Below are 27,314 nucleotides of genomic sequence, written 5' to 3'. Positions count from 1 at the left end.
TAATCTTGAAAATTTGCCGCCCAGCACCAAAGCCCCTAGTGTGCCGAGTAAAAGTAAAAGCTTGGCGGAGAAATAGGTGATCTCAGCCAAGGTAGCAAGTTGCTTTAATTAGTAAGGGTTACTCAGGGCTCCAAAAACTGATCTAATTACAATTCCTAATTAAGCTGTGATGAATTACACCCCCACCAACTAATTTAAAAAGGTCTTACTATTCCATATATTTAAGTGTAGGAGAAACTGTCAAATTAATTCTCATGCAATTGTTTTGGAAGTAAACCATGCTGCAATATTCGACACATCTCTTCAAATACATTATAACACCTAAAAAACAGCTCTTCTTTCACACAATTGGACGCAGCGTAGACTCATTCCAAGAATAATACTCATACATTGTTCCAGATCCACACTTAAAAGTTATCTTTCATTGCTGGACGTATGTTAACACATGAACACGTGTTTGGTCAGTCATCTACATCAAGATGTAATTAGTTAGAGGTCAATATGCGAGTTCGGTATTCCGATAAACGCAAGGAATCATGGGATTTGTCAAAGGTCATTCACGATTATTTTTTAAAAAAGCGAACGCAGCACTGTATAAACTGTGTACAAATTGTTAACTATTCTACCAAGGAATTAATCTAGAATTCTATCAACTCAATAGCTTCCTTTCTTGTTCTGCTGTTTACACATTACTTACAGTCCCAGTTCTAGTTCAGTTCATTAATCTGCAATTATGAGATATTCAAAAAGTTAAAGAATTTATTATTTTCATTTAATCCTTAATGAGTTTGCTACTGGAATAAGAAAATATTACTTGTGTTTGAAACATTTTCTTATCTTTATTGATAATTTATGTCTAAAAATGTTTATTCCGAGGCAGGCAGCGACTGTATCAGTGTGATGTGGGCTGATGCTTACCTACAAGCGGTGTGAATGTAATGTTAAGCTGAGCTGCCAGGTTTTGTCAGAGCATTTCAGTATTCTAGTACCTGAAAATCAGTTAAACTGACAGCGCTGTTTAAACCTGGAGCGGGACAGGCAGATTAAAGCTTCCAGATCTTGAAATTTAATATACAAATAGATTTGATCTGCTATAATTTTTAGAGGTACAGTATGACTTTTTATATCCTTCCATTTAAGCAACAAGATGAAGTCGGGCTGATTTTTAAAAAATCGGTATTTTAAAAAGCAAATCCGTACATCCGTATCCTGATCGCGTTCCGTACAAAATACGGAAAATCCGTACTACTTGGCAGCTCTGGTTAAGGCAAAGATTCATTTCCGAGGAAAACGGAGTACAGGGTTGGCCCTGTGAAGGAGCCGCCAATCCAATATAAGACATTTAACTGCGAAATGCCTGCCCTTGGAGGGCCTGTGCTGTTCCAAGTTTGCGGCGGTTGCGGTGCGTTTCCCCCAGCCATCTCGGGGTTCTTTGAAGGAGAGAGGCTCTTTGTGCAGGTGTTACCCGAAGCCCGAAGGGTTTGTGGAGGTTCTGCGTTAGGATCGGGCATGCAGCGAGCTGGCTGTCAGATCAGATCAGCCCAGGTTGCCGAGTGGCCGAAGGGCAGATTTTAATGGGTCGTGTTTAAACTGTTCCACAGCGTACTGCAGGCTGGGAGTAAGAGGGAGTACAGAGAAGGTTCACCAGACTGATTCCTGGGATGTCAGGACTTTCATATGAAGAAAGACTGGATAGACTCGGTTTGTACTCGCTAGAATTTAGAAGATTGAGGGGGGTTCTTATAGAAACGTACAAAATCCTTAAGGGGTTGGACAGGCTAGATGCAGGAAGATTGTTCCCGATGTTGGGGAAGTCCAGAACAAAGGGTCACAGTTTAAGGATAAGGGGGAAATCTTTTAGGACCGAGATGAGGAAAACTTTTTTCACACAGAGAGTGGTGAATCTCTGGAATTCTCTCCCGCAGAAGGTAGTCGAGGCCAGTTCATTGGCTATATTTAAGAGGGAGTTAGGTGTGGCCCTTGTGGCTATAGGGATCAGGGGGTATGGAGAGAAGGCAGGTACAGGATACTGAGTTGGATGATCAGCCATGATCATATTGAATGGCGGTGCAGGCTCGAAGGGCCGAATGGCCTACTCCTGCACCTATTTTCTATGTTTCTATGTTCCGTCTGGCATCGCCAGCTCTCTCTCTCTCTCTCTCCCCCCCCCCCAGATCCCCCAACTGTTGACAAAGTCTGACTGAGAAAATACTCCCACTCATATTACAGGTTGGCTCCACGTTTGCTCAATCGCTGGGGCGGGCGGCACCTCCTTCAAAGAGAGTAAGAACAGGTCCCGTCAGCTGGGGAGCTGCGACCCACTCCTGAATGAAGCTTCTGGTTTGGCTGCGGTTGAAATGGCTGCAAATTCCCATAATTATCACCGCCCAGTCACCTGTGTGCCCTGACAGATTGGGACCAACACCAGAGGTTAAAGCGACAGCATCTTTATTTAAGCCAACCCACTTTGAAAGTTTAACCAGCCTGTTCAAACCCAATCTAAACTTTCCAACTGAGCCCCCACACAGCATATTCTAGTTTCCTTCAATCCAGGAAGGTTATTTAGATATGAATGCAAGGAATGTCTGAAATTGGTTGACCACACAACTTGTAATTCATGTAAATTAATATCGAATTTGAATGCGACTCAGGCTATTGCCAGGGATATAATAGACACGGTTCGTTCGAGGCATTCTTGCGTTTTCAGGGCTGGTGCTGTATTGAGTCAATAATTTAAATAGATACAATTGTGGATTTGTGCAGCCTGCAGTACGCTGTGGCCTACTGCTGACAGATCTGACGGACACTAATGGGCCTTAGCGTTTAGGCGACTGCAGTATACTAGGCGGTCACCACATGTTTGCAGGTCGTTGCCGGGTAATCGCCTTCATGTTCGTGAGGAGTTCCCGCATTGTGGGAACTAGTCGCGGCTTCATTATGGTCGCCACAAATTTTTCATCATGTTGAAAAATGAGCGGCGACCAGAATGAAGCCGCCATGGAGAGTAGTGAGTTGCCAGGAGGTCGAAGGTTGTAGCCGATGCTGACCGGTGAATTTCATTGGCTCATTGGGAAATAAAAACGTAAGCAGTAGTTTTCCAGAGTGAGTGTGAGTGTTTGAAATGAATATGCAGGTCCGTACACACACAGCTCAGCTGGCGAGAATGTTTATCCGGAATGACCTATGACCTGGGCATGTGCAGTTGAAATACCGAAGTCGCTTATTGCAACAGGCTAACCATGTATTGCATACGAGTCCCATGTCTGCCGCGAAGACATCAATAAATGTATATTTCACAGATTTTGTAGCCCAGTTCAACTTACCTCCCATGCCACCACCCATTCCTCCTCCACCAGCTCCTCTGTAATCATCCATGCCTCCTGATCCTGGGCAGAAAGTTACATGAAGACGTGCATTGGAGGCTTTTTCAAAACATTCAAATCTATATTATGGCCAAGAGTCCGAACTTGTCCACGATTTCCCATCCCCAAGATGGAGCTGTTCACCATTAGAGCCTCACATACAGGATCACTTGGTCAGAAATGTAATGGCAATCTCCAGTGTGAATCCTATTTCATTGCTAGTCAAGGTAATACACTAGAGCTCTGGCTCATAAATAAAAACCTACTTCTGGAAGCTAAACTTAAAGCTGATGGATGAATTAAAACCACTAATGGTAACCCCTTTCACGTCAGACATCTTTCAATTGTGATAATGATATCCTATATTTACTCTCCTACAGCCTGATGGGCAAGCTTCAAAATCTGCAAAAAGGATTCTGGAAAAAACTTCCCCAAAGCATCAGGATGGACAGGACCCTACTGCCAAGTGTCTGCTGTGCCATTTTGAAGCATTAATGATTATATGGCAACTTCGCATCTCTTCTGCATATAATCCTTACAGGCCAGCATAGCCAGGTAGAAAGGAACTTTACTTTGCTCAAAATTCAAATGAATACACTAAAATTCTTACCTCCCATTCTCCCCATGTTCATTCCTGGGCCAAATCTCCCCATGTTATCCATCCTGTCCATCCCACCTCCGCCACCACCAAATGGACCATCCATGCCTGAAAGTTAGGTCCAAATTTTAAGAATTTTTTAGGTTTTGGATTATTTATACAGCCATAATAATTCAGCAAACAGTAGGCTACCTCTAGTATTGTTCACAGCAGGCCTACAAATCAATTAAAAAAAAACACCAATCGCAGCCCAATTTCTTCCCAATGGATACAAATTCCAGCATCGCCATTAATTTGCTTATGGGGCTAAAAGATAGGCATCAAAAAATACAAATCTGACTGATTAACAATTGAATATGAAGAAAGAGTATTAGGTACAAATAGGTCACCACAGCACTCGGTACAAAGCCAAGAAGAAAAACTCAAGAATGATAGTTTTTCCTTAAAGCGACACACAAATTCAAAGTGGTACAATAGATGCTTAAAACACATTACATGATATATCAAATGAAATATTAAAAACTGGCTTTAAATGGGGTTTGAACATAGACTAACAGATTAAAAGGTTATATTCTAAATCAAATCAACCAGTTGTGACATGAGTTCTGCATGTAATTCATGCTTAAATTGCTCAGTGGCAGCTTTGATAAATTGGGAGCTATTGACTACAAAATGCATATAAATCTCAGGTTATTTAAAATGACTGAAGCACAGACTTAAGAATTGCTCTTAATATCTGCAAGAATTCTTAACTCTACAAAATGTTGCCAATTAACCATTTCAGATTTCCAGTTCACAAAGTAGTTATCCCTTAGGTACATGGACACTTACCGCCTCCTCCCATACGGTTCATTCCTCCGAATCCCATTCCATCCATTCCCATGCCTGTCAAGAAGGAAGAAAGATTCTAATGATCAATGAAAATTTTATATTTTTAAAGGCTTACTCATTTTACCGTAAAGATCTATTTAATTTTTGTCCCCAAAGAAAAACTACAAAAACACAACTAATTAGTACAACAGCCAAGAAGGCACCCTTCCACAGGAGATTTGAGGGAATTCAGCACATCTCCAATGGCTGCAAAAAATTGCAGCTTTGGTTGTAGCTCAGTTGATCACAGACCAGACTCCACACCACTGCAACATTGACTCCAACTGCACCTCACACTGCCTCAGAGAACAGCCAACACTATCAGAGACATGTCCCAGCACCAGATTCAGGAACAGTGTCCCCCCCCCCCCCCCCCCAGACTTCTGAACAGTCCTTCCATAAGTTTGGAGACTGCTAACTTGCTTTTACCCCGTTGCAAACATTGAACTTGGACTGATGTTTCACTTCTGTACCGCAACTTACTGCATTGTTCCTAGAAACCAGGGCATCATAGCCAAACACTCAGCCCCACTAAATCACACAATTATTGGATTAGTGCATCAGTTGAAAAAGGAATGGAGTGTCTGATTTCCTGGTGACTATTGAAACTGAGGCAATAAAGTCCATCTTAATTTTCCAGATGCTACAGAAAAGTAGACCAAAAAGTAGAGGTAGTTTTTTAATGGACAAGAATTGCGGCTGGCTCATTAAATTATTTATTAATGGTTAAGGATCTTTGAGAATTAGTTATTTGACTTTGTCAATTGTGGGGCTTGGGTGTGCACAAATGGTCATAGAAACACAAAGTAAATGTTAGATAAACTATATGTGGAAGAGAAATAAAAGATCCTTCATCACAAATGTAAAATGTCTTTAGAAAACAAAAGTACATTCAGTTAAGAGATAATGGCATTCCAGGACTTGCACCGTAATGTCAGAGGGCCCTAAAGAGTCTTGTAGTACAGCAGAGCCATGAATACAGATAGAGTGCTCCAAATATGGCAACACAATGAGACACGGGACAGGTATTTCAATCAGTCAGGGCATCGAGTACAGTGTTAAGATATAACTTTGCAAGTGTAAACGTGGTTGGTGAGACGGCAGCAGTATTGTATGCAATTCTGATCACTCAGCTGGTGAAGGATGTCATCAAGCTTGAAAGGATGCAGAAAAGATATCAGGAGGATGTTATAGGCTGACCTATTGACGCATCATTTCTCCTTGGTGCGCAAGATGTTGAAGAGGAACTATACAGAGGTATTCAAAATCAAAAGGGGAGTAGATAAGATGGATAGCCAGGCCTTTCCCAGGGTAGGAAAATTCCAAACTAAAGAACAGATTTAAAGCGCGGGGGGAGGGGGAGAGAGGAGAGATTTTAAAAGGACGAAGGGCAACATTTTCCCCCAAACAGAAACGTGGTGGGTACATAGAATGAGGTACATTTACAATGTTTAAAAGACATTTGAACCGGAACATGGATTGAAAAAGTTTGGATAAAAATGGGGCTAGCTGGATAGACATCATCAGTTTCCATGCGGCATGATTATGACTTTAAGACTATTATTAAAGCAATGTGGGAAGTTAAACTGGAAGGTTTATTATATCCTTGGATAATATCGCTAATGCCATATTACATTTTAGGCCCCTCATACGGAGCGTGATAGTCCATCTGGAAGAGGTTTGAAGGAACACAAGTTGATTCAACCCAACAGATTAGAAAAAATGTGAATAGATTGCTGAAATTAAATTAGATGAAATGGAGCTGTAATTTAACATAAAGGAGCAGAACAAGGAAATCATACATCTGAAAGTAGAATCAATTTTGATCTTTTTGTGAAAATTAACCACCCATGAAAGAGCACATCAACTACAGATTCACAAGTGTTAAAAGATAGCTGGATCACTAGGCGACACCGTATCTGATCTCCTGGAATTATTTTTGATTAGGGTGTGCATTCATTTTTTTCAAAATCAGTCTGCAGATTATGGACCCTTGTGTGTAGGAAGGAACTACAGATGCAGGTTTAAATCGAAGATAGACACAAAATGTTGGAATAACTTAGCGAGACAGGCAGCATCTCTGGAGAGAAGGAATGGATGACGTTTCGGGTCAAGAAAAGAAAATTATTTTTTGTCATCGTGTGGAAGAAATTTCTATTTTATTAAGTCAATAGTCTGGACTTGGAATGATGAAGGAAAATACAAGTTTAACAAGATTAAAATTGAGACATTATATTATTTTTCAGCTATGTCTGCAGTTTGTTGCCATTCAGTTGACATAGGGAATCCAGTGGAGTTGTTACAAGCCAGGTGTTTAGTGAAAGTAGTCATTTGTCCTTAAATTCTGCTTGCAACAGCAATTTTCTCCAGAGCTCCAAATATTGCTGACATCCAATCCCTGCTTCGAAGTGTCCATCCATTACAAACAAGTGTCTCCAACCATCTCACACAATAGAAATAAATCAAAGTTGTGAATGTGGCTGAAGAAGGGTCTCGACACAAAATGTTACCCATTCCTTCTCTCCAGAGATGCTGCCTGTCCCACTGAGTTACTCCAGCATTTTGTGTCTATCTTCGATGGACTCTTGGGTGTTGGGCAAGAATAGCCCTGGTGATGTTGTAGAGACTGCAGAACAAATTATTCTTGGCCTACCCTTTCAGCTGTGTATAGGCACGCTTGTACAATTACAAATTTGTCCCACCCAATTCTCCACTTCCCATAATTTAACAGTGCATCTCAGGAATGACAAGTAGTTTTTTTTTTGGGGGGGGGGGTTTAAAATCATACCTATCCATTTAAAAAGGTTCAAAAAGATCAGCACCATGTTCAATTTCAATTACCTCTATAAACGTAAACTTGTTCTTACCTCCCATTCCGGGACCCATTTCTCTTGATCGAGCATTTCCCATTCCTGTATTAATTTCTCTGGCATCAATAGGCTGGCCACCTGGTCCCAGGCCCATACCAACCCCACCCAGTCCCTCTACATTTGGTTTAAAAGAAAAGAACACAATTTATTTTTCAAATACAATACACAGTTACTGACTAATCTTATGGAAACCTTAACCATCAGATCTAAGTATTGCAAATGTGAAACAATAACAGCACCTCTGTATTAGGATATTCTGCTGTTAGCAAAAATGCAAATCCTATTACTTACATGATTCACAACACTTAAAATCTGTATGTTTAATATTTGCCAAATCATGTCTTACGTAGCAGCATTTGACTTAAACATGTTTAATTTATGCATTTTAAATTCTTTGCTGCAATATATTTTACAGCTTCGCTGACGTATAAGATCCAAGCACCTTCTCCAGAGCTGCCAAGTATTTTTACGCGGTGCCATTCTGCTGAAAAAAATGTTGTTTTATGTGCAGTCATACCCATGTAAGAGTACAAGAATGCATAACTTTGCTACCAATTGACATGTCTTCCACGCACCTTACTTGACAGTGCATTCATTGCCATCTTTTTGTATACTGCTGTTTGAACGGCTGCTTCCTGCTTTTAGCACCAGATGATGTAGAAGCCATTTTGGAAGCCTCCCTCTCCCTCCTTCCTCTCTCCCTCCCTCCATCCCTCTCCCTCCCTGCTTCTTCCTTTTATTCTCCCTCTCTCCCTCTCTCCATCCCTTCTCCATCCTCTCCCTCTCTCCACCCCTCCCTCTCCCCCTTGAGCCCACCCACCGTTCTGTAAAATCAAGGCTAATCCCAATGTAACTGCAATCCCACTGGTAACCTTTCACCACTAGACTTATCCAGAATTCTACCACTGCCTGAAAAGGCTCAAAGAGAATTCCAAAGACTCATTGTTATACGAGAATTTTCCTGAAGTCTGTGACCCATAGTACTATGTTTAAAGCCCATAGCGCTCCGGCTGGTAGCACTATTTTTAGAACCCACAGCGCGCAGTCAACAGCTCCTCGTTTAAATTCCCACGCGCCAAACTACCAGCGCTCTGTTTAAACCTGGAGCGGGACAGGCAGCCTGGAGAGAAGGGTGAAATGGGTGACGTTTCTGGTCGAGACCCTTCTTCAGACTGAACTGAACTCCGTATTTAAAATCCGTATTTAACAACACAAAACCGTACATCCGGATTCTAATCGCATTTCCCTACAAAATACGGAAAATCCGTACTACTTGGCAGCTCTGCTACTGATACATTTTGCCAAATTGTTTTTCACTAAATTACTAATTGCATTGCCCAAGAACAGTGACACATTGGATTATCGATGAATTCCATATATATGTATGAGGCGTAAATGACCACTAACAGCATTTGCTAATTAAGAGATTCTATTTTCCCCCAATTTCACATTCACTGGTGTTTCATAATTGCAAACATTAAAGTGAACCTAATGTTTAAAATTTAAACCAAGATTTGGAATTCAGTCTACATTATTTTGTTCATTTTGTTCTTACCCTACAAATTAGTCCCTTTAGCTTAGGGCAATGGGACCATTTTAGAAAATGACACAAAAGATCTGTAAGGGAACAACAATACTAATTTTAAGCCCATATTGCACACTCTCTCCTTGAAGGTGTAGTGCATGCTAGAATATGTTATTCAGTTATTGAACCCAAGTGTTTGGACGATTGAGTCCGTCTTTGTAAACCCTTTGATATGCACCCCATTTATGTCCAAATTACTGCACACAGAATTACAGACATGTGCAATTCAGTCATGATCATTACATTAAGAATTAATCAACACATGCAAGGACTATATCCAACCAAGATCTCAATTTTAAAATCACTATAATCTCAAGTGTGGCAATCCGAGATTCTAGAGCTATCACCCCACTAAACTCATTCTGTTAAGTTCTTTGGTTGATATGCTATGATAGAGATAACATTTGGGCACTATCACAGGCATTTTAAATGCACAAAGATTCAATGAAATGCAGAAACAGCCCACTTCCGGTTACGGAGTGGTTACAATTAAATGGCCATAAACAAAATTAGACAAAAGATTTTAAGCTAGCAAAGCAAATTATTTTAAAACATTTGTCTGAAAACTACAAAAGGGGTTCAATTGCATTTGGAGTGACGTGAGCAATTATGGGTTGTATGCAGGCAGTAGGGATTAGTTTAATATGGCACCGTGTTTGGCAGACACGATGGGCTGAAGGATCTGGTCGGCCCTATGAAATCACTTCCAAGATTGACCCGAGTAAGACATGCCAATATTACGGGAGTGGGAATATTTGAAGGAAAATAATAATAGGATAGGTCATTTTGCTTTGTTTTTGGCTATGGCCTAAGTGGGGAAACTGTTTATAAGTTGCAATTTTTAATATATATTTAAAAACTAATTGTTTAGCTTGTTAGCAGCTGAACATGCTAAAATTGCAGTTATTGCATACATTAAGAAAATTATTACATACTAGGAAGTTGCGCAGAACGATCTGCAGCATAGAAGTTATTCTTGGGCATTGACTTGTCATCCTGTAGGGGGGAAAAAAGTGTCAAATTAAGAAATCAATTTTAACATCAGGTGGTTTTGCCAGCATTTAATTAAGCTTCAAAACAATAAATTGAAATGGATTCAACTGCCAGAATCCATGTATGCAGTCCTGCCACGCAAGACAGTGCTGCTCTATGATCAGGAATTAACTACTGAACTATGCTGATCTGCCCAACTCAGTAAAACACGTTATAAAGCACAAATGATTGTTTCCACAAGCTAGGTTTCTTTTAAACAAAATTGCAGCTTCTTAATGCAGATAAATTGGACCAGTTCTTCCTTCTATGTTTGGCACCAGAGATCAGACAAGGCAAGGAGCAAGCCTAATTGCAACACTTCAGTTTACCAGGGTCCATCAAGTTTTTACAAGCAAATTTAACCCCTTATGTTTGAAAACAATGAATAAAACGAAATCAAACATCAAGAAACATGGTTAATTTTGTTTAAATTAATTACTAATCTGTGACATTTTAAAAACAACCTTCATAGATAACCCAAAAGTCAGGTCTAATTTCAATACTGTGAAAAGCAAAATTAATAATTCCTATTTATACACAATCAAACTTACCATTTTAATATGCATTGGTCTATCAAACAAAAGCTGTCCATTGAACATTGCTGGAAAACAATTAAGGAATCCTCAACATTTCATATGCCTTGAGAATACTCTGGTTTGACCAAAAAGGATTTCCAAAATGAGAACCATTTACTAAAAATGAAGACTGTTCCTTGGTCAAGAATTAAGACCCTGTGAACTGAGATTGCAGGACAAAGATGTATTTTTTTTTAAAAAAGAAACCAGGAATGTGAAAGCAGAACACGTTATTGAAATCATTTCAAATGATGCCCTTCTCTAAAACCCTAATAAATCTGATTAACTGACGACCTATTTTGATTCATAAAGGATACAAAGAGCTTGAACTGATTCAATCGGACGGTCAAAGGTTACTGTGCCCATTCCACGACTCTTCCCATCTTTGTCTTCCACAATATCAGCCCGTGCCACAACGCCCGCCATGGAGAAAACCTCTTTCAACTTCTTCCATCCCACTTTGAAATCAAGCTGTAAAAACATCATTAAACTATTATACCTCTCTGTAGACACTCTATAAATTGCACATTTCCCACCTAGATCAGTTTTCCGTCCCTTAGCAAAAGCATGGGGGGGGGTCGAGGATGGTGTAATCTGAAAAATTATAAATCAGCATTTTAATTGGATGCAATCTAAACAATATCAAAAACATGATTTTATTTTTTTCTCACCAGCAAAACTAATGCAAAGATTATTGGAAAACTAAACAGCACATTCACAAAGGTTTCACTGAATAGGGTTCAGTATTATAGAAGCAGAACACGGAACCTAATTAATGATGCAGCTTTTACCCCGAAACATCACAATGACTTAAGCCAATTCTGATTTCATTTTAGTAGAAATTCAAAGTGAGAGGATTAGTCTGACTGAAAAATAAATTATATTGAAATGCCACAAGAATTTGATACGATTTAGCCAGGGAGTCATTTCAGTCAACAGCCAAAACCCATGTGAATAAATGTTCCCTAGATTCTAACACACCCAATAATTTTTAAAAGTCAATCTTGAACAGCATGGTATGATACTCAGTTAACAATAAGTAATCATCTGCTTTTATATCTTCATTGTTAGTACAGTATATGCAATATACTGCCATATATTTTATATGCTTAAATTATGAAGACAATCAAGACAGCAAATCAATATCAAAGTTAACAGAATCGTTAAAATGTCTACAACTTTGAAATATGAATCTGATGTCAGATTGATTATGCTCCCACCTCCTCAGCCACAAAGGAAACCATTTCAACCTTTCACAAACTAGCTTCATGGAGATTAGACATAAGATTCTGAAAATCTTATGTCTAATGGAAATGATCTCTTTAATGCCAAAGAAAGCCAATTATCACACTTTAGTAAATAATAAGGCCTCCCAACATTTCTTCAAACATTTCAAATTACATGCAACGTTTTTAAAAGATAGATTACTGTTTTTATGTTAGTGTTAATCACAATCTATATTTAACTCTACCATTTACAAAATGCAATCACAAATAGTGCCTTTTACTTCTAATCATTTTACTGCATTGTGCTTAAGTTATGTGAAATAACCAATTCTGCTTTAACTTCTGTACACACATTTCACTTAAGGCTAATCATTTCTAAAATTCATTTTACTGTTTGTACCTACAATTTATTTTAGCAGATACAGATTTTCATAGTAGTTATAAACTCACGTTAACAATGAAGATGGTGCTTCCGAGCCTGCCAGCTTGTAGAGCATTGAGGACATCCCTTGGGACATTTTGATTATTCATTAGAGCAGGAGGGATATTCATTCCAGGACCACCACCAATACCACCTCCACCACCCATACCCATCCTCTCAAAGCCACCAAACTTCTGCATCATCCGTCTTGCATGTTCACCATCAAGATCCTACACAAAGTTATAATTCCAGATATAAATACTGTCAATATTCATCTAAAAGATAGCCAATTAACAGATTGTTATGTCATTTTAGACCACCACGGCCTTGAGTTGTATTACTATATTCGCATGAAATTGATAATCAAGGCAAATAAATAGATATACTGGAGTACTATTCTGCACACAAAAATGGCCAATCAGTTTCCAAGCAATGAGTTGAAGGCTCCAATGATTGGCTCATTTTAGTTAGAACAGGTAAACAGCATAGTTTTCTATAAAATAAATGAAAAGTTAATCCATCTACTGCATAATTAATTTGTCGTACCTCTTTTACTTTGAGAGGCCTTCCGCTAAAACTCTGCTTGTCCATAACCTCCACAGCCTTCTTCATATTTTCTTCACTTTTGAACTCCACAACACTGAAAGAAATGCACATTACACAATTACCTCCAGGTAATACTTTGCTTGAAGTTGTACATCCAGCCAACCTTTCATCCCATCACTGCCTGTTAATGCAGTGTTTTTGACCCGTATTGTTCTAACAATACAATATGCAGTAGTATCTTTTTTTTTTTTTTTTTTATAAACGTGGCTAAAAAAAAAAATACAAGCAGCTCAAGCAGCATCTATGAAGGCAAAGCAGAGCTGCCAAGTTTTGTCAGAGCATTTCAGTATTCTAGTACCTCAGTATTTTTACACGGTGCCATTTTTCTTGAAATGTACAGCCATACCCATGTAAGAGTACAAGAATGCATACCATAAGACATGTCTTCTACGCACCTTACTTGACAGTGCATTCATTGCCATACTTCTGTTTGAACGGCTGCTTCCTGCTTTTAGCACCAGATGATGATGTAGAAGCCATTTTGGAAGGCTCCCGCTTCCTCCCTCCTCTCTTTCCCACCCTCTCCCTTTCCTTCCTTTTTTCTCCCTCCCTCCCCTGAACAGTCTGTGACCCATAGCACTACGTGTAAAGCCCATTGCGCTATGTGTAAAGGCAATAGCGCCCCAGCTGGTAGCGCTATAATTAGAACCCATAGCACTGTTCGTTTAAATTCCCACGCATTAAACTGACGGCGCTGTTTAAACCATTAGCGGGACAGGCAGATCAAAGCTTACAAAAATAATCGGATTTTGAGATTTTTAATACTAATAGATTTAATCTGCTATAATCTTTAGAGTTACAGTATGACTTTTTATATCCTTGCATTTTTTAGGCAGCAAGATGAAAGAGAGAGTCAGGCCGATTTTTTAAAAATCCATATTTTACAAAGCAAATCCATACATCCCTATTCTTATCGCATACAAAATACTGAAAATCCGTATTACTTGGCAGCTCTGGCAAAGAGATGGTCAATGTTTTGGTTGGTTACCCTGCATCAAGAGTGTGTCGAAGATTGCCATTAGGTAGAAGTTATAGGAAGGGGTAAGGCAGAGGCTGGAAGGTCATTGGTGAAACAAGATGACAAAGGAGGTCCAGAAGAAGATAGCAAAGGTAAACCAAGGGAAAACCCCAGGTGGTTAGGTACATGGATGAAGGAAAAAGGAACAAGGCAGAAGAGAGCAATTTGAGGGATAATGGAAAAGATGAACAAAAGAACTTGGATGGATTGAGTTAAAAAACGTGGTTTAACTAAAATTAGATAATTTAATATCCATTGAATATTATCCAATAGAATGTTACAAAAGAAAAGCATGAGGTGATATACTGCTAATGTGTGGCCTCATCTTGGTAATTAAGGCAGAGAACAGACAAATTGATATGGGAATGGAGAGTTGCAAGGCTTGTAACTGGAAACTCAAGATGTCTTTACAAAATGATCAGTCAAATCACAGCGCTGAATGGAATAGATGAGGTTGGGAAAGTGCACGCAAGCCATTGCCCAACCTGGAAGGCCTGCTTAGGTCTTTGGATGATGGTGACAGAGGAAGTGAAGGGACGGGTGTTGCATCTCCCTCCAGTCGCTGGGGAATGTGAAGAGGGAAGAGGAGGGGTCAGGGGAGTCAAGAAAGGGCAAGCAAACCAGAGTCATGAGGAAAGTGGATCTTGCAGAAAGCGGAAAACCAGGAAGGGGTGGATTTCTGTCCGAGCTTAAATTTTTTTTTTAAATTATCAAGATGGTGGAGGGCATGATAGTACAACTGTACAATCAAGTGAGACATACACAGCCCCTCCCCCCCCTCTTTCCAGAGATTGTACTCTGTGGCTCCCTGCTCCACTCATCCTTTCCTACTCATTACTCCCCATCCCTTGTAACCACAAGTGGTGCAAGAAGTTCCTCCACCCAAGCAGCCCTTCCAGGCAAAGCAAAAGTTCCATTGCACCTCCTCTAGATTTGCAAGACCAACATAAACTGGGCAACCTCAAATGCCAATTGCGTTTGTTGTAACCTGATCGAGTGAACGTTACATTTTCCAATTTCAAATATGCCACACTCCCTGTTCCTTTGCCAGTCCCACTCAGCTTCTCCCTCCTTTATGTTATATTTTCTATTCCATCCCCCCTCATTAACCAGACCCATTACCCTACCCCACCTGGTTCCTGCTGCCCATCACACATATACCTATCCACCAAAGTTACTTCTCCCATGATTCACCTTTCCTGCTTCCTACATACCTGGTTGCATCTACCCATCATCCTTCCAAAATCTGGTTCCACATATCAGTCTCTGTACCTTCCCTCTATGATGCCCATCTTCCCTCAATTCTCAATCTTTATACAAGTTTTGACCCAAAACGACAACTATCCCTTTGCCTCTATAGATGCTGCTTGACCCAAAGTTCTTGCAGCAGTTTGTTTTGCTCTAGATTCCAGCCTCTGCAGTCACTTTTCCATCTTGTCCAGCGGTTTTCTATTTCTAAAGCCAAGTTACTCACCACGCTACGTTAAGATTAAACTTCCATGGATATCTGTTACTTTCACATCTGCCAAATCCCCATTCACATCAAATTACGTTTTGTGATGAATTATATACTGGGAGCTTCATACCAAAGCCCAAATTACACCCATTTGCAATGTCTATATAAACATGCACTTTAGGCAGCAATCAATGAAAAGACACCAACACTAGAAAATCATAAAAACAGGACTGTGGAGACTAATTGAAGCCAACCCCTCCCCTCCCCCCACATAGTTCAAAAGCACTCGCACAAAATATGCAATAAACTTGGTTTGAGTATCCCTGTTATCTGGAACACTATTGCTACAACTTAATCTAACCCGAAAATAGAATTTTAGTGAACGGTAAAGAAACTTACCCACATCCCTTTGGTCATAGTTGGTAGCATGTAAAGAAGAAGAAAACGTAAAAATTAATTAACGAATTTTGAGATCAATACCAAAATTGAAATAGTAATATTTACATTTCAAGGAAAGTACAATGCTTTCCCCATTTATGATTAAGTATCAGTCCTCTAACTGTTTGTATTACACATTACCCTCTAAAAATTTGTCCTTGCATGGAATAGCGCAAATGAAGGATCATGAGCCAGTAACAATGCACAAGGAACAGAGGTTCCAGAGAACCGATACAACCCTATTGAATTCCCAACATTGGGCATAGCAAGTGGGACATACCAAGAAGAAGCTGGACATCACCACTCAGAGCTGGAATCTTGTAAAGTGACTGCCACAGGCCACTCTTTAAAGCAGCCAGCGGCTGATTCAAGAGGCCTGAGTGTAGGTCACATGCTAATATTTGCATGCAGCTCAGAAAGCGAGATGCTAAATGATCTCTCCAAAAATAAATCATGGTTCACTGCCAGGCTCTTTGACCATTCCAACCTGCAACTTACTAGGACCTGTGGGTAAATTCAGAGAACAAGTGCAGTATTGTGTGTATAAAATTACCGATTGAAATAAAATAATATTGTCGTGGTTTTTCCCATCTAAACCCAGAAGCTATTTCAATATGGGGACTGTAGACAAAAAATCCAGATTACATCTTGTCAAACTAACATGCTTTTAAAATTATTCCAAGACTTCACCCACTTTGGATACTATAGGGAGAACGCTACTAACGTGGCAGCTCTATACCATTTAGCTGACCAAAATAAATCTACGTTTTTCAGAAACCTTACAGCAACTTAATCACTTCAACCATGCTTCTAAAATCCATCCACTTTCACATTTCCATTGACAACTTATTCAACGTCCTTTACAATGTTTAACACCATTAAGAATCAAAATATTCTCCCCCTTTTGACAATTACAACCCTGCCTGGCAGAGCTTTAGGAAAGACAAAAATATTTACTACCCCCGAACAGTTGCTTGGTTAAGTTATATAGCAGATATATTTGGTAAAGTTTATTTTTTGACATTATTTTTACAAAGTGAACATCCTCTAATCGTCCCAATCTAAAGCAGAGCATCAAATCACGTGCCTGAATCAGAGGGCAAGAACCAACATTTTGGATAATTCATTCACATTACAATTTAAGGCACAGGGGTCTTCTATGAAAGCATACAAAGGATGAAATCAAACCTAGAATTACAAGATCAGTATGGTACATAAACCACATACTCTGTGGCGGGTTAAAAAGGTGAATATGGCACAATACTGCCATACAGACATGAACGTCCAGATTCTGATCAGTGTTGAACTGAACTGGAGGAGCAATATTGAGGGGAGCGTGTCAAAAAAGTTAGGAAAAAAGTAGTCAATTCTTGATAACTAGAGCAATCTCAGCTGAAAAGTGTAGACATGATACAATGCCTGTTTCAGACTCCATCGTGATGCTTCCCAATCAAATGGCTGGTTCTTTAAGGTGTACTTGTGTACAATTTTGGCATGCACCAGATCAGTGTCAGCATCAACAAAATTGTATCCTACTGGTCACTACGTTCAGGAGGCACAGGAGCAAATGTGGGGCTGAGAAAAAAATGAAATCCAATGCATAAACTTCTGACTACTTAACATACTGTACAACATTTTCATGTACTTTTGAAAAAACATGGGACACCCATGTCAAAGACAACAAAAATATTAAAATTCACCAATTAGATTAACTTTGACAAAATAGCACCAAATATGCCTGCTATAATCTATAACTTTACATTCAATCCTCTTCTCTCCCCCCACCCCACCTAGCCACATCCACATTTCTAAGCTTCAAATTTCAAAGTCTAACAAGGCCCACTTCCAGTATTCCACATCCTGTGTATTTTACATTTGCAATGAAACCACAGAAGAACTCATTCTTTATCACTTACCCTCGACTTTCCATCCGCATCCATAAAGAGTTCCACGTAAGTAACCTCACCAACTACAAACCAGATCCCAGACGAAACATACACGGAAGGAGAAAAGCCAAGAAAACAATTGGAATTCAGCAAAAACATTGACAACGTTATGTAGTAACCTGAGCCCTCTAAAAGCCCAGAATATCATTCCACATTCCTAAACCTTCTTACTATGCTATGTACAGGTGTGCAGTGATCCCAAGTCTAACCCAACCTAGAATGGTCATATTAAACCACAACCCTTAAAATCATTGTTACCAGTTACTAACAATGTTACATACAACAGCCCTTTTACATCTACCCAGTGTACTGAACATGTACTTCCCAAACTGGAGCGCTTCTCAAGTGTTCCCAGCCAATAAGGATGTCACTTTATAATATGCAAAATTCACATCTTCCTCTCTCCCTGGACCACAACCAATTAAATTACAAAACAAAGTGATCAAAAAATCAAACATGAAAACCATAAACATTCTACAAATTAAGATTTATAATGTTGTTAAACAAGCTATTGCATTATATATTGTGACATCCCCACCAGCAACCACCATAAGCAGCAGAGTCTGCTTCAGTTAAGATCACCATGTACCGGTTAATCAACTGTGAATGAATCAAACCATTATATGACCAAGTTCTTTTTAAAAAAAAACAAATTAGATCTGATCTTGAGTTCCCACCTACTACATGACTAGTATCCATTTACATATACAAAACACTAAGCCATCAGCCAAGACAATTTTAACAGTCAGTCCTCGTTAATAGCAAGCTGAAGATTCATGTTTGCTGCCATCAAGGTCCTTTACCTCTAACCCCATAGCTAACACTCAAGTGATTTTTTTTTCTTTGCTCCACAGGATTTCAAAAAAGACTTTCCAATTTCATTATAGTTCAAAATTGTTATTCTAACAAAAAAAGGAAGCCAATCTTTTGCTTGTGCAGAAAAAAACTCGCAGGAGATGAAACATTGCTACAATCAAACTTTAAGCTCAATTGTTCAAACAATTGGTACTGTCAGGGTTTCTTCTGTTTAAGACAGATGAAAAATGATTTTTTTCTGTTTGTGCAAGATAAGAATTCTGATTTGCAAATTTTAAAACTTGGAATAAGTAATTTGCATTGTCTACATTGTACACCCAATTGAGATACTGCTCACAGCATATTTTCAGCAACTGGCTCACAATTGTGTGGCATAATTTTGTTGGTATTATATTAATTGTTACACATGCAATGTTTGTCACTCTTAAAAGGGAACAGAACTTAACATGGAGTGAGGGGAGCAGGTGAAAGAGGCAGAAGCAAGAATGGGAGCGAAAGATGATAGTGTTGGGTACGTAGGATGGTATACATGTAACCAAAAGGCTTTTTTTTTTTTTTTTTTAACATCTTAATGTTTGGTGTAGAGTATTTGGGCACTAAATAGCAAAACATTTCCTGAAGTGACTTTTCTTCAATTTCACTTTCTTTTTGATAAACATCTATAATTAGTGTACTCGTACCATTATAGCGGAGCTGAGTCTCAAGCAAAATCCCACTCTGCACCACAATGCAGTAAAGATAAAATTTTAGAAATATTTCTCATCTGAGAAAATGTGTGGGGTAAAACTTGCTCTTAAGGAGAACTGCTTGTACTCTATAACTCTTCTGCCCTGGGCAGTGAGTTTCAACTGTTCTTAACTTGGCTTAGTGCAACACAAAGACTACATTTAGGCTGAATACCGAGTTTGGTTCCCTACACACCTGTACCACAATAATCCCAGCATTCTACTATCTAAATCATTTAAAGACATCGTCAGTATTCTACAAAACCAAAGACATGTGAATCTGCATGGGCACATTCCCAGTATTACACTAATTTTAAACCACCAACTTTTGAGTCTTACCGCTTGAAGCCATCACTACATCAAGAAAGGCAGGAGCGTACACAAACCTAAAAATGACACTTAGTGGTTTCACATGTAAAACAATGTCTGCTGATGTTTCTTTCCTGTCAGACTACTAAATACTGGTAACATCAAGTAGTCCTATTCAGCAGCAGCAGCATGCACCATGGCGGACTGTTCACTTCTGTTCTGAAAGACCAATAATCCTTTTTCACTCAGATACTGAACACACAATTGAATGTCAATCTCTAGGAAAGTTTATCAAGAATGGTTTTCCAGAGTCAAGTGAATCAGATGATAGAATTGTCACCAAATAGAATTGTCACCAAAAATTAGGCAATTAATGTACAGATTTTTAAAAAAGTTATAGTAGAAAACTTTGCATAATCTAGTAAATGGACTTCTGTCCACAATTTAGTAAGCGTGCACTATCTACCTCTTGTGTGAAAGATCGGATGTTAATTGGGTTGGTAGGACAGAGGGAATAAAGTGTGGTTGTGGTAGAGGAGACAATAGAAATTGTCTATCTCTTGTATGGGTGCAGTAATGCGGTTTCACATAATTAAAGTTCTTGCTGTAGCGATAACTCATACCTTAATGAGCCATGTTTCCATGATCTTCCCTCAATTTAAGGACATATGCTCAGAAATGTGTCCAACTTAATTTCAAAGTTTCAGATGTTCAGATCTAAAACATGTCTTCACCAATTTAAAGACAATATCCGTTGTGTCAGGCTAGTCAGGTTACCAAGCATTCAATGCATCACTTTGTATATAACACACCAACTCCTTACCAAATTTGCGAATTTATGAAATGCTGGCATTTCTCACTGACCTTCAACTCAATTGAAAAAAAAAAAAGACAAAATATTTTCTTCAGCATTGCTATTGTTTCAGAAAAGTTGCAAGTTAACAAAACTCCAAATGTGCAAAACAATCACGTAATTAGGATGTGTAGCCAGTTTACTCTTAAAGTAATGATAATTTTAACATTAAAGTTATTGAAAGGCACTTTGCCATCACTGATCCTTGCTGTTAATGGGGATTGAGAATTAAGTTTTGCAGGATAAAAGATCCCAACCAATCAACTTTGAATATTCTAACAGACATAGGGTGCGATTTCTTCCATTATAATCTAACCCTAACAATTTCATAACACAGCCTTCAAGGCGTTTGCACTTACAGGATTGAAATTCCTAAACCATACCAGAATAAACTTATTCTGGAGTTACAATTCAACACCAGTACTCCAACAAGGTACAGCCGTGTGTGTGTGTGTGTGTGTGTGTGTGACAGTACAAAGACCATTGTGTGAAATGTTCTTTAAAGGACGAATTCCGTAAAAAGTGGAAACGTCTCTATCAACTCCACATTATTTCCCCAAAGTAATGGAAAAAGATTGAGTCCTGGGGGTTATTTCCAGTATTTCGTTTATACAGCCAGCCTTAAAAAATAAAAATTGTGGAACGGCAGTAAGATTGTTAAATTGCATCTTGCTGCAATATATGCACAAGTAGTCATTTTGCGTGCCAAGTTATAGTGTGTGGTCGTGATTCAATTCTTGAAGGCTTCTGTCCAGGCTTGCCACATCTCACTTTCAATGCACAACTTTCAAACCACAATCTAGCCCACTGGCATTAAAACAAGATTGCAAAATTGTGGTTCTATCCAAACACTGTTATTGAACAGTAAGTGGAATATTATAGGGCATTACATGGAACAAAGATATCAAACCCTCTTAACTTAAAAACACCAACTGTCAGGTGTATTAAGTCAGGACAGAAGGTGTGCACCTTCAAAACTAAATGATATTGAACACAAAATGTAACAGAATGAGTGGTTGAAGAAACAGGATAGTCTCATAAGTGTGTCTTCTCTGCAGATACTGATTGTCATGCTTCACCTGTTTTCTTTTAAGTTTCCAATAGTTTTGTCACGCCGGCATTACAATGCACAAATAAAAACATCAAATATTAGAACAGTTTGAGTTCTATCAACGTTTGATTATTTTCAGTCAAGTATTGAATGTAGTTTTCTCACAGTAAAGTTACATTTATACAGAAAAATCAAGATTTTCTGTACTCACAAAAACATTTGACATAAAATTGCTGTACACATCCAAAACAGCAGCATCAGAAGGTACCTCAAAGTTGGTTACTACCATGAGGTAAACTGCGGCCAATTTGGGGCAGCAGTCCTTAAAACTCTCAAACATTATGGTCCCCGATTTCAATTACTAATTCTCAATCGCTCAACTAATTACTATTGGCCGGAGCTCTAAATTTTATTTTTCCTGGCTGGCAAAAGACGACGGCAAATTTTGCATCTAATTTATACCAAGGATACAAATTGTTTATTAAATGCAGATCCATGCAGAAGAAATGCGAGACGTTAACGACTATTCCTTCATGGTTAAGAAATTGGCCTGCTCACACAACAGTGATGACATCTGGTTTCCATGCTCTCCCTCAATCATAATAACTGTGACAGGAGCACTCAGATGAAAACAGGAGAGCATGCATCCTACCATTACAGGTATGGCCTACAAATCTGTGTCCACACTACTAAAAATATTGTGATGTTTGACCAGATCATTTCTTCCCTTTTGGAAAATCCTAAACTTTCAGTGACATTACAAATTCGATTCAAAATCCTGTTCTTCCCTTCCGGAATAGTGAAGTGATAACAAGATCTGCGATGATTTTACACACATGGCAGAGGAGGCTTGGCTCGTCAGGTCACATACTCCTGATCCCAAATCATTTGCCCCCAATAATATGATATCAATTTTGTTCACAAATATACTTCAGAATTACTGTGAAGACATGTAATTAAAAATTCTTCAATCAAAATTCTGCACGTCATTTCTTCAGTAGAAAAGGCTATTCTTCAAGGTGATCCATACTTGGCGCCAGGGATTGAAGGTGAAAACAAGTTTAGTTAGTACGTATCATATTGGGCAATGAAGTAACTCAACGGTAGTTTAATTTCCAATGAGCACAATTACACCTAACTTTACCTTTCTCTCTCATTAAATCTTTAAGGGTCTGCCATTTCATTTCAAATGGAATATTGCTCACAAAAACCCGGAATCTTGCATTTCGGTTTGTTGAATAAGGCTCAAAACGGTTTCCTCCACGCTTGCTGCTTTTTTCTTTTAGCTTATCATTTTTCTCATTCTTAACTGGAGCTTCATTTGTTTCACTGTAAAGAAATGAGTTTCAAAGTTAATAATTCAATTTACATGCTTAGGTACAGCTCCATCCAGCCTCCAAAAAATGTTTACAAAAAAGTTTAGTTTAGTGTATTATTGTTACATGTACTGAGGTAGAGTGAAAGGCTTTTGTTGCATGCCAACCAGTCAACAGACAATATCTGATTACAATCGAGCCATTGTAGTGTATAAAGGTTTTTGACAAAAAGCTTTTTGACGTTATATTTAAACAGAAAAGTTGAATTATCTTTAAAAATGTTGACTGATTGACAGTGCCATGACAAGAGTCAAGGATTTTATATCCAGTGTGGGGTATAGGCATGTTTGAATGGAAACAGCTCAGCAAAAGAAAGGTGAGGGGGCAAGGGGGCAACAGTGCTCCTTGGGAGTGCGAGATAAGATACCACAGTCCTGGTGAGGTGGAATGGTTGTAAATAGAGTGGGAATAAGATGGATTCTCACGAGAGATATGCAGGGATGGAGTGCGAACAGGCACAAGTCACCAAGGTGAAAAAAGATCGCGTGCTACCATTTGTTTGGAAAGTGAACACACACCGAATTTGGGATTTAGGAATCGACCAAGAAATACAAATTGAATGCTAAAAACAGAACATTTAGCGTGTGGTGGTACCGTCTTGGTTTAAGCGAGAATTTTGAGGCAAAAAATAAGATCCGACAGGGCAAAGAATAAAGCAGTAATATGATTATACTTCGAATTAAGGAGTTATATTTAATTGCTTAAAAAGTAGATGTGCCTTGATAATCCGGACTAAAAGTGCTCAAAAAATAAAATATTCTTAACAATCAGACTAGCAGATAAATATACAAAACTAAATCCTTCTGGCGATCCCCAATCTATTTGTTTCCAATACCATGCCCATTAAGAATAAAATAAACAATTTCTCTGGCTCCGAAGGCCGGCCGGCGGTGCACTCCGAGGCGGCCGCGCCGCCCTTTTGTTCGGCGCGCAGGCTGCGGCCTACAGGCCTGTTGAAGCCTACTGCGTTGCCATAGACACACGGCCTTCTCCCACCTAAAACTCCCTCACACCCCCGCACCTCTGGTTCTGATCTTCATCGCCGCCGCTCGGGATATTGTCCTCTTGCTTCTCCTCCAGCTCGAGGTTTGTGATCGCCGGCTCCTGGGACGTGGGCTCCAAATCCGCCATGGGTGCAGTGAAACGACTAAACGGGCGCCTGTCCACTGAAGTGCAAATGGCCGCCGCGTAGTGACGCGTGAAGGATCCTGGGTATTGCCACAAGCACCGCCCCGCCGTCACCCACGTGACGACACACAGGGGTGGGGTTTGGGCGCCAAACCGCCGCGTCGTCCATCTTATGGGCGTCCGTCCGCCCGCCCGCTGTCGATCTGAGGGGGCCGTAGGGGAGGCACCAGGTGCGGATTCCACAGTGCACCGCCACGCAGTCTGTTCAGTTTAGTTTAGTTTATTGAAGGTACACAAAAATGCTGGAGAAATTCAGCGGGTGCAGCAGCAACAGCAGCAGCAGCAGCACCTATGCAGCTCCATAGATGCTGCTGCACCCGCTGAGTTTCTCCAGCATTTTTGTGTACCTTCGATTTTCCAGCATCTGCAGTTCCTTCTTGAACTGTTTAGTTTATTGTCACGTGTACCGAGGTACAGTGAAAAGCCTTTGTTGCGTGCTAACCAATCTGCTGAAAGACAATACATGATTACAATCGACCCATTTACAGTGTATAGATAGATACATGATAAGCAAATAACGTTTAGTGCAAGGCAAAGCCAGCAAAGGCCAATCAAGTTCAGTCAAGTTCAAGTGAGTTTATTGTCATGTGTCCCTGTATAGGACAATGAAATTCTTGCTTTGCTTAAGCACACAGAAAATAGTAGGCATTTACTACAAAACAGATAAATGTGTCCATATACCATGATATAAATATATACACACATGAATAAATAAACTGGGAGTGCAAATAACAGAAATTGGTTGCTAATAATCAGAGTTTTGTCCGAGCCAGGTTTAATAGCCTGATGGCTGAGGGGAAGTAGCTATTCCTGAACCTGGTTGTTGCAGTCTTCAGGCTCCTGTACCTTCTACCTGAAGGTAGCAGGGAGATGAGTGTGTGGCCAGGATGGTGTGGGTCTTTGATGATACTGCCAGCCTTTTTGTGGGTCACCAAAGAGATAGATAGTTGAGCACTGCTCACTGGTTGTGGTAGGATGATTCAGATGTAGTCAACTGAAGCAGGCTTCCCGTAGGTAGAATTAAGTCTGAAGAAGGGTCTAGACCCAAAACATCACCCATTCCTTTGCTCCAGAGATGGTACCAGTCCCACTGAGTTAGTCCAGCATTTTGTGTCTATACCTTTAGAATTATCACGGAGTTGCTTCCTTCCTTTGCGGAGGGACATATCTGAGGATTTTGAGACTGGTAACATGACACAACAGTCTGAAGAAGGGTCTCGCCACGAAACGTCACCCATTCTCTCCAGCCTGTCCCACTGAGTTACTCTGGCATTTTTGCCAGAGTAACTATCAGAGTGTCTATCTTTGGTGTAACCCAGCATCCTACACAACCATAACTTGTTTGGTATGTATGTGAACGTTCATAAGTGATAGGAGTAGAATTACTTCGGCCTATCAAGTCAACTCCATTCAATCATGATTGATCTATCTTCCGCTCTTAACCCACTGCCTTCTCCCCATAACCCCTGACACCCTTACTAATCAAGAATCTATCAACCTCCGCCTTGATTTTGATTTATCTAACTTCATGTAACCCTTGCATTCCCTCTTTCTCTGTCCCTCCCCTAGTCCTCTTGCTAATTTAACTGTTTGTATTCCTTTTTTACCACCTCGTCCCCAGCCAACAATGGACTATTGTAGCCCTTAACCCAAAGAGCTAAATCTAACTCTTGAAAACATCCAGTGAATTGGCCTCCACTGCCTTCTGTGGTAGAGAATTCCACAGATTCATAACTCTCTGGGTGAAAACGTTTTTCCTCATCTCATTCCTAAATGGCCTACCCCTTATTCTTAAACTGTGACCCCTGGTTCTGGACTCCCCCAACATCTGGAACATTTTTCTTCATCTGCCCGGTCCAATCCTCAAATAATTTTATATGTTTCTATAAGATACCCTCTCATCCTTCCAAATTCCAGCGAATACAAGCCCAGTCGATCCATTCTTTCAGTCCCGCCATCCCGGGGATTAACCTGGTGAACCTACGCTGTACTCCCTCAATAGCAAGAATGTCCTTCCTCAAATTAGGAGACCAAAATTACACACAATAATCCAATGCGGTCTCACCAAGGCCCTGTACAACCCCAGTAGGACCTCCTTGCTCCTAAACTCAAATCCTCTCGCAATGAAGGCTTTCTTCACTGCCTGTTGTACCTGCATGCTTACTTTCAGTGACTGATGTACAAGCACACCCAGGTCTCATTGCACCTCTCCTAATCTGATACCATTCAGATAATAATTTGCCTTGCTGTTCATGCCACCAAAATGGATAACCTCACATTTATCCACATTATACTGCATCTGCCATGCTTCTGCCCAACCTATCCAAGTCACCCTGCAGCCCCATAACATCCTTCTTGCAGCTCACAAATCCACCTAGCTTTGTGTCATCCGCAAACTTAGAGATGTTACATTTAATTCCCTCGTCTAAATCATTAATATATATTGTAAACATCGGGTCCCAGCACCGAGTCTTGTGTCACTGCCTGCTATTCTGAAAAGGACTCGTTAATTCCTACTCTTTGCTTCCTGTCTGCCAACCAGTTCTCAATCCATGTCAATAAACTACCCCCAATACCATGTGCTCTAATTTTGCACGCTAATCTCTTGTGTGGGACCTTGTCAAAGGCTTTTTGAAAGTCTAAATACATCACATCCATTGGCTCGCCCTTATCCATTCTACTTGTTACATCCTCAAAAAAATTCCAAAAGATTAGTCAAGCATGATTTCCCCTTCATAAATCCATGCTAACTTTGACCGATCCCGTCACTACTTTCCAAATGCGCTGCTATAACATCTTTAATAATCAGCTCCAGTATCTTCCCCACCACCGATGTAAGGCTAACTGGTCTATAATTCCCCATTTCCTCTCTCCCTCCTTTCTTAAAAAGTGGAGTTACATTGGCTACCCTCCAGTCCACAGGAACTGATCCAGAGTCGAGAGAACATTGAAAAATTATCACCAATGCATCCACGATTTCTAGGGCCACGTCC

General features: G+C 39.8%; 1 protein-coding gene across 9 annotated transcripts in view; it reads right to left on the bottom strand.

Annotated features, from left to right (window-relative positions):
- The window catches only part of LOC116989588 (myelin expression factor 2-like), a 31,655-nt gene extending 7,259 nt beyond the window's left edge, over positions 1-24,396 (bottom strand). For 2 of the 9 annotated variants that reach the window (XM_033047123.1, XM_033047115.1), the window contains exons 1-13: positions 24,155-24,396; positions 22,902-23,086; positions 17,974-18,026; positions 16,019-16,026; positions 13,086-13,179; positions 12,569-12,769; positions 11,210-11,363; positions 10,869-10,918; positions 10,221-10,281; positions 7,698-7,814; positions 4,792-4,845; positions 3,973-4,068; positions 3,324-3,386 (exon numbers count right to left, since the gene is read on the bottom strand). In XM_033047123.1, coding sequence (XP_032903014.1) covers positions 3,324-3,386; positions 3,973-4,068; positions 4,792-4,845; positions 7,698-7,814; positions 10,221-10,281; positions 10,869-10,918; positions 11,210-11,363; positions 12,569-12,769; positions 13,086-13,179; positions 16,019-16,026; positions 17,974-18,026; positions 22,902-23,086; positions 24,155-24,264 — 1,246 coding nt within the window. In that variant the 5' untranslated portion in view covers positions 24,265-24,396. Of the gene's footprint in view, positions 1-3,323; positions 3,387-3,972; positions 4,069-4,791; positions 4,846-7,697; positions 7,818-10,220; positions 10,282-10,868; positions 10,919-11,209; positions 11,364-12,568; positions 12,770-13,085; positions 13,180-16,018; positions 16,027-17,973; positions 18,027-22,901; positions 23,087-24,154 lie in introns of those variants that run through there. The other 7 variants (XM_033047114.1, XM_033047117.1, XM_033047116.1 and 4 more) reach the window with 6 other exon arrangements.
- Between the last annotated feature and the right edge of the window lie 2,918 nt (positions 24,397-27,314).

Source organism: Amblyraja radiata, chromosome 29 (genome assembly GCF_010909765.2).
Source record: "Amblyraja radiata isolate CabotCenter1 chromosome 29, sAmbRad1.1.pri, whole genome shotgun sequence".
In the NCBI taxonomy this organism is placed as follows: Eukaryota; Metazoa; Chordata; class Chondrichthyes; order Rajiformes; family Rajidae; genus Amblyraja; species Amblyraja radiata.
Note: the sequence above shows the minus strand (reverse complement) of the source record. Positions and strands in the feature narration are given on the sequence as shown.